General features: G+C 51.7%; 1 protein-coding gene across 1 annotated transcript; it reads right to left on the bottom strand.

The window, feature by feature from the left end:
• Positions 1-368: 368 nt before the first annotated feature.
• EAH_00058700 (hypothetical protein, conserved) lies at positions 369-7,073 on the bottom strand (the record flags this gene model as incomplete). Its single annotated transcript, XM_013393639.1, has 9 exons — positions 369-373; positions 898-1,170; positions 1,503-2,118; positions 2,397-2,735; positions 3,028-3,235; positions 3,368-3,504; positions 3,764-3,842; positions 4,119-4,274; positions 4,837-7,073. The coding sequence occupies 9 exons, from the start codon at positions 7,071-7,073 to the stop codon at positions 369-371; spliced, it is 4,050 nt and encodes a 1,349-aa protein (XP_013249093.1).
• Positions 7,074-7,549: the final 476 nt, after the last annotated feature.

Here is a 7,549-nt window from a genome sequence, read left to right as displayed (position 1 = left end):
AGCAGCAAACTTAAACGTTGCTGCTCCTCTACAGACAAGACGCCTTCCACCTGCTGCTGCTGCTGCTGCTGCTTGTTGAGCTGCTGCTCCTGCTGCTCCTGCGGCTTGTTGAGCTGCTGCTGCTGCACTGGCTCCTTTGCCTGCAGCAACGGCACCAGCAGCAGCTGCTCCTGCTGCTGCTGCTCCTGCTGCTGCTGCTGCTGCGGGTAAAGGAGATGAAGCTTAAGGCGAATAGACAGCAGCGCGTTCAGCAAATCAACAGCAGCACTGAGAGGGATGTCTCTTCTTCTGGTGTCTCCGCTTCTTGTTGGGTTGGGCTTCAAACAAAAGAAGAAAAACAACAAAAACAACAAATTATGTTTATTCTTTTATTCTTAAAACAAACAAAAACAATAAAACTAAAACTAAAACAAAAAGAAAGTATTTACTACAAACATACACCAACGTTTTTTTGTTTATTTGTGCACAGACACATACAAAATATTTTCAGGTGTACAGGCACCTCAAGCAGCAAATGCAAACACGTATGCATTTTCAGGTGTCTAGGCACTTCACGCAAGTGCATATATATATATATATATATATATATAATATATATATATATACGCCTGAGGTGTACAGGCAGATCGATGTGCGATGTACGTACAGCTGATGCTTTGAAATATCTGTAGAATGTTTGGTTTAATTGGGGGAGAGCGACGCGAAGAGACAAACAAACAACTGCAGCAAAAATTTAAAGAGAAAACAAAATAAAAACAGACAGTGCTGCTGCTGCTGTTATGCCGCTGACTGATGCAGCAGCAGCAGAAGCAGCAGCAGCAGCAATTGGGGTGTACAGGCAGAAAAACAACAAAAAAAGATATAAAACATCATCAACAAAAAGACAAATACACTTACCCATCTCCTCAAGCTTCCTCTGCGCTGCTGCAAATGCATGCGTCTTCGAAGCAGCAGCAGCAACAGCAGCAGCAGCAACAGCAGCAGCAGGGCCTGAATGCCCTTCCAGGGGCAGTCCTTGGGGCTTTACTGTCTCCTTCACCCCAACGTCTCGCGCGCATGCAGCAGCAGCGCATGCATGCTGAGGCGAAGAAGAGCTGCTGCTGCTGCTGCTGCTGCTGAAGAGACGATGAAGGCTGCTGGGGTGTACACCGAAAGACGCCAGGGCACACACTGCATGCACAGCAGCAGCAGCAAAACATATATTTATTTAATTCTTTTTTATTTATTTCTCTCTTGTCTTTTGATGCAACTTCGTGTGTCTGTCATGGGTCCTCTCTTATTCTGCTGCTGCTGATGCTTTCATTATTCCTTTTAACAGCAGCAGCAGCAGCATAAGCAGCAGCAGCAGCAGCAGAGGCAGCAGCAGCAGCAACCATAACGCCAGCATGGCCAAACCCTTACCACTGCGCTGTCAGTAGACGTGCTGGAGCAGCAGCAACAGGAGCAAAACCAGCAGCAGCAGCAGCAGCAACAGCAGCAACAATAGCAAATGAAAGGCTCACCAACTTTTGTTGCCTGTAGGAGGTTCTTAACATCTTTTCCTGCTGCTGTCATGCTGCATCGAAATGCATGCAGCCCCTCAGCAGCAGCACCATCAGCACCTCCAGCAGCAGCAGCAGCAGCAGCAGCAGCAACAGCAGCAGCAGGATGAGCAGAGAGATAGCAGGTCGCGGGGGGTTCTATCCCAAGCGGCTGAACTCCATACTTAATTGAGGTGTACATACACCTCAACCAATCTGCAGCAACAGACTGTGAAGATGCAGAAACATAACGGAGGCCCTCATGTGCAGCAGCCAGCAGCCGCATTGCTGCCTCTGTTGCAATCTGGCTGCTGCTGCTGCTGCTGCTGCTGCTGTTCGCGGCAACAGCGTCTGTGCCTGGAGACGTTGAAAGCAGCAGTTCTTCTCTTGCGCGAATCCTTGCTGCAACATTTGCTGCAGCAGCAGCAGCAGCAAAACGAAGAGTTGGTGCGTGTGCTGCAGCAGCAGCGCAGCCAATAATATGCTTCGAAAGGTCTCCTGCAAGCCCCGCTTGCATGCGCAGCAGCTGCCACTCCTCTGCTGCTGCGTTTTGCTGTTGCTGTTGCTGCTGTTGTTGTTGTTGCTGCTGCTGCTGCGCCTGCAGCAGCAGCAGATGCATACTGAAAATTTGGGTGTACAGTTTACCTGAGTAGGGTTTGTAATTTTAAGGGTTTAGGGTTTTAAGGGTTTATGGTTTAGGGTTTAGGCTCTTAGGGGCTCATTTGTTTAAGGGTTTAGGGTTTAGGGTTTAGGGTTTGGAGGGTTTAGGGTTTTTGGTTTGACGGGTTTTAAGGGTTTAGGGTTTAAGGTTTCTGATATAAATGGATCATCTGGTTTAGTGTTTAGGGTTTGAGGGGGTTAGGGTTTAGGGTTTACGTGGGTTTGTACTGAAGAAGAAGGAGGGGGCAGCAGACGGCAGAGAGCAGCAAAAGCTGCAGCAGCAGCTGAGCATAGGCAGGTGTTTTGCTGCAGCGACGAAAGTTGCTGCTGCATGCGGCTCAACACCAGTTGCTGAAGCTGCTGCCGGTGCTGCTGTCCGTGCTGCTGCTGCAGCAGCTGCTGCTGCTGCTGCGGTTGCAGCTGACTGTGCAGCTGCTCATTTGGCTGCTCTTGCTGCTGCTCCGACGTTTGCTGCACTGGCTGCTGCTGCTGCTGCTGTGCTGCAGCAGCAGAGTCTGGAGACATGCGAGCGATTGCTTCGAGGCACCGATACCCCTGCGACCGCAGCAGCAGCAAACAGCAACCCCAGCTAAACGTAGCAGCAAAACAAGCGGCCGTAACACAAGAAGCAGCAGCACAAGCAGCAACAGCACAAGCAGCAACAGCACAAGCAGCAGCAGCACAAGCTGCACTTAAAGGCGGCGGAGCAAGTGAATACACCACAGCAGCTGCAGCAAGCTGCAGCAAGACCAGCAGCATGCTACCTGAGGCGCAGCAGCAGCAGCAGCAGCAGCACAAACAGCAGCAGCAACAGCAACAGCAGGACTGAACTATTGTTTCTTCTTACTGTTTTAAGGGTCAGCTCTTCAGCGAGTAATGCCTCGTTAATGAGGGCTGCTGTCATTTCGTTGCTGAGGGCCTGTAGCAGCAGCAACAGCAGCCTTGAATAATTATTTTCAAGCGCATGCAAGGCAAGCGTGCGACTCTCTTTGTTGCTGCTGCTGCGTTGCTGCAGCAGCAACAGCAAGAGTATCATTAGAGAGCCATATCCCAGGCTAAATTGTATGCAAACCCTAAACCCTAAACCCTAAACCCTAAACCCTAAACCCTAAACCCTACCCCATAACCCATTATCAATAAACCCTAAACCCTAAACCGTAGACCCTAAACCCAAGCTTACCCCAAACCGGCTCTGAAAGACTAAACCCTCCTCTCTAAGCCCTGAAGGGAGGGGGCCCCGGGGGCCCCTGGGGGCCCCCGGGGGCCCCCAATTGGTCAAAGCCTTTGCTGCCTCAAGGACAGCCTCAGGTGGAGCCTCATCACCCTAAAGATAGTAGCACATATCCCCAAACCCTAAACCCTAAACCCTAAACCCTAAACCCTAAACCCTAACCTCTAAATCATAAACCCTAAACCCTAAACCCTAGGACAAGACATTGCACATGGTATGAAGACCCCTGTACCTTGAATGGAGTAATGTAGGGCCCCCGCAACTGCAGTGTGGGGCCCCCCGCAGTATTATTAATATTATTTACTATTATTAAGATAAGAAGATAAATAATATTAACAAACCCTCAGCTCACCAGCCTGATAAGGGCATGCAACAGACTCTGCAAATCCAAAGGAGACAAAGCAGAGATGTCTGTGGCCTTAGAGAGAAAACTGCGCAGCAAGCAACAAGGAGACACAGAGACGATCCCAAAAGCGATCCCACACTGAACACCCCACAAAAGACAATCCCAACGCACGCGAGCCCCCAACAAATAAACAACCCCACAAAAAAAGCAGGATACAGCAGGAACCAATGGAAACAACACCCAAAGGAGACGATCCCAAGGGAGACGATCCCAAGGGAGACGATCCCAAGGGAGACGTTCCTACGGGAGACGATCCCAAAGGAGACGATCCCATAGGAGACGATCCCAGACGCGTACTCACCGCCAGACGAGGCGAAAGGCATTGTTCTGTCCTTCGGGTCTGTGGGGTGTCTTTGCGAGGCCCCGCGCTACAGCAAGAAGCTGCTGAGGAGACAGAGAAGAAATCTGGTTGTTCAAAGTATGCAGCAACGCCCCCAAGCTGCTGCTGCAGCCCACCCTGAATCCCACACATACAGCCCACAAAGAAGACATTATCTTAAATGTATAAACTCCATGCATGCAACTGCATGCAGTGTATGCACCTCCATGCATGCATGCATGCATGCATGCAACAACTGCCCACCCCCAAACCATCAACAAACACATGCATGCATGCGTTTGTTGTTGGTGCATGCATGCATGCATCCCTGCACGCATGCATGCATGCAGAGGAGATCCGTTCAGATGAAGAGACACAAAAAGAGACAACGGGTTTTGCTGCTGGTGCCCTAACTACAGCAGTCAACTGCAGCAGCAAACGAAATGCATGCAGCAGCAAAAGAAATGCATGCAGCAGCAAATGATATATTTCCAATTGCTGCTGCATGCAGTGTATGTGCTGCATGCTGCTACATGCAGCGCATACACTCTAAACGATACAGCAGCACCCACCGCAGAAACCTTAAAATCCTAAACCCTAAACCTTTAAACCCTAAACCCTAAACCCTAAAGGCCCAAACCCTATTCCCTAAACCCTAAACCCTAAACCCTAAACCCTGCATGCAAAGCGTGCAGCTTACGGTAGAGCGAAGTGAAGCTTAGATAGGGCCTCCAGCAGCATCGAGAGGCTGAGGGGCTCGAGCGATACTCTGAGGGCCCCCCAATTGTCCTCAAGTATCTCTACGAATAAAGTTGCTGCTGCTGTTACTGCTGCTGCTGTTGCAGCTGCTGATCGTGCTGCTGCTGCTGCTTCTCCTCCTCCTCCTCCTCCAGCAGCAGCAGCAGCAGCAGAAGCTGCTGCTGCTGCTGCTGCATCTTGTCTGGCTCTTACAAAAGCCCTACACGCTAACGCAACATCTCGCCCCCTTATTGTTCCTCCCTTTTGCTGTGCATACACCGCAATTGCCTTGCAGCCGCTGAGAGACAGGCTCCAGTATAGAGCAGCCGCTGGTCCTGCTGCTGCTGCTGCTGCTGCTGCTGCTTCTGCTGCTGACGATCCTCCTGCAGCTGCTGCTCCTGATGCTGTTGTTGTAGTTACGCCCGCCGCCGCTGCTGCTGCTGCTGCTGCTGCTTCTGCTGCTGCTGGTGCTGGTCCTGAAATTGCTGCTGAAACCACATCTGCTGCTCTTGCTGCTGCTGCTGCTGCTGCTGCTGCTGCTGCTTCTGCTGGTTTCTCCATAGGGGGCCCCGCCACCAGATTGAAGGGCCCCCTATAGGGGGGCCCCCCATGAAGAGAGGAGTATGCAGCAGTTGCGTGGCTTGTAGAAAAGAGTTTGTGCTTTGCTGCAGCATTAAGAGCAGCAGCAACAACTGGAAGAGGCAGCCGCTGCTGCCGCAGCAGCAGCCGAGTTTCAATAGCATGCATGAGGAGAGGGGGGGGCCCTGTGGGGCCCCACAGATGCAGCAGCGCCAGCGCATGCAGCAGGTCGCTGTGGCTGTAGGTACACCGCAGCCCCAGGAGCAAATTCCCTGCTTGCAGCAGCGCCTCTTGCTGCTGCTGCGACAGCAAAAATGCTCTCAGCAGCTTTATTATACACCCCGTAGGTGCTGCTGCTGCAGCAACCTTCACGATGGGGGCCCCCAGCTCGAGGGGGGCCCCCTCCTTGCTGACGATGCAACGATGTCCTTCAGAGGCTGCTGGGCCCCCTCCTCCTGCTGATGCTGCTGCTGCTGCTGCTGCTGGTTCTGCTGCTGATGCTGGTGGTTCTGTGGTTGGTGCTGCTGGTTGTGCTGCTGCTAGTTGTGCTGCTGCTGCTGTTGGTGCTGCTGCTGCTGGTTCTGCTGCTGCTGCTGCTGCTGTGGGGTGCAGCAGCAGCTGCAGCTGCTGCAACGCCACTCTTCCTGCTTCTTCCCAGAAGAATTTATCTTTAACTTTAATTGCATCTGCACAAAAATATAAAACCTCAGAAAGGGCCCCAAGAGACAAAGAAGGGAGCTGCAGATACACCACGTGCTGCATGCGGGGGCCCCCCTCTTCAGGTGTACGTACACCTGCAAAGGCCTCAGCAACTAAAGCAGCAAGCAAGGGGGGCCCCCAGGGGCCCCCAGGGGCCCCCACCTTACTGCTGGCTGCTTCGCATGCAGCAGCGGCGCGCTGCAGAGAACGTGCAGCAGCTTCTGCTGCTGATATTGTCGTCCCTGCTGCTGCTGCTGCTGTTGCTTCTGCTTCTGCTGCTGCTGGTTGCGGTGTATCCCCACCGTCAAAGGAGAAGCTCAGCAGCAAGCAAGTGCAAGAACTATCATATGTAGCAGTAGCAATACAACCAGTAGTAGAGGCTCTACCTAAATAAATATTATTGTTGGGGGCCCCCCTAATACATTGGGGGGCCCCCCTCTGCTTTGATAGGGGCCCCTTGACTTCTTCTGCAGAGTTAAAGGCTGATAATGCACCCACGTAATTCTTTGTCTTTTCTTCGCCTTGCTCCTTCTCTATCTTTATCTTTATCTCTCTTTCGTCTGCTCTATTAACAGCCACACACAACAGCCTCCTCTCTTCCCTATAACACACAGAGAGAGACCCCTTGGGGGCCCCTAGGGGGGCCCCCAAGGCTGCCTCTAAGGGGGCCCCCAATAGGAGCTCCAAGGGGGCCCCTAAGGGGGCCCCCGAAGAGGGTTTCTGATGGTTGGTACAGGTGTAGAGCGGGTGTCTCTGCGTCGGTGTTATTGCAGCTGAAGAGAGAGGAAGGAAGAAGGGGGCCCCCACAGGGAAGCGCTTGGGGGGGCCCCCATAAAGGCTGAAGGAAGGGGCCCCCTGAGGGGCTTTAGGGGGCCCCACAGCAAAGACGGGGCCTCTCCAGCGCTTATACAGGACAGGCATTGAAGAAAGACTTCATGATGATTGTTGAGGTGTATGTACACCTCAGCAGCAACGCAAAGGGGGAAGAAGGAGAGAAGAAGACAACAGAAAAACCGATAATCTCAAGAGGCAGAGCAGCAGCAGCAGCAGCAGCCGCAGCAGCAGCAGCAGCAGCAGCAAGCCTGCCGCAGAAGAACAGCACCAGGCTTACGACTTCCGTTGTTGTTTTAATTATATTAAACAAACCCTAAAAGCCATCAAAGTATTGCAATTTATTTAAAATTAAAATTAATAAATTATTTCTTTCTGTTAGAATCCCTCTGATAGCTTACTGCGGTGTATGTACACCTCAAATGCAGAAACAAACGCAAAAAAGAATTAATTGGGCTTCAATTAAACGAAAAAATAACATCAAATAAATAATATTAAATTACTACAAAAACTTATTCTAACCAAACCTCAGCCTACTGTCATGGGGGCCCCCAGAGGGGCCCCCA

Source organism: Eimeria acervulina, genomic scaffold, assembly GCF_000499425.1.
Source record: "Eimeria acervulina Houghton genomic scaffold, Eah_scaff1338, whole genome shotgun sequence".
NCBI lineage: Eukaryota > Apicomplexa > Conoidasida > Eucoccidiorida > Eimeriidae > Eimeria > Eimeria acervulina.
This window is presented reverse-complemented; position numbering and strand designations above follow the sequence as displayed.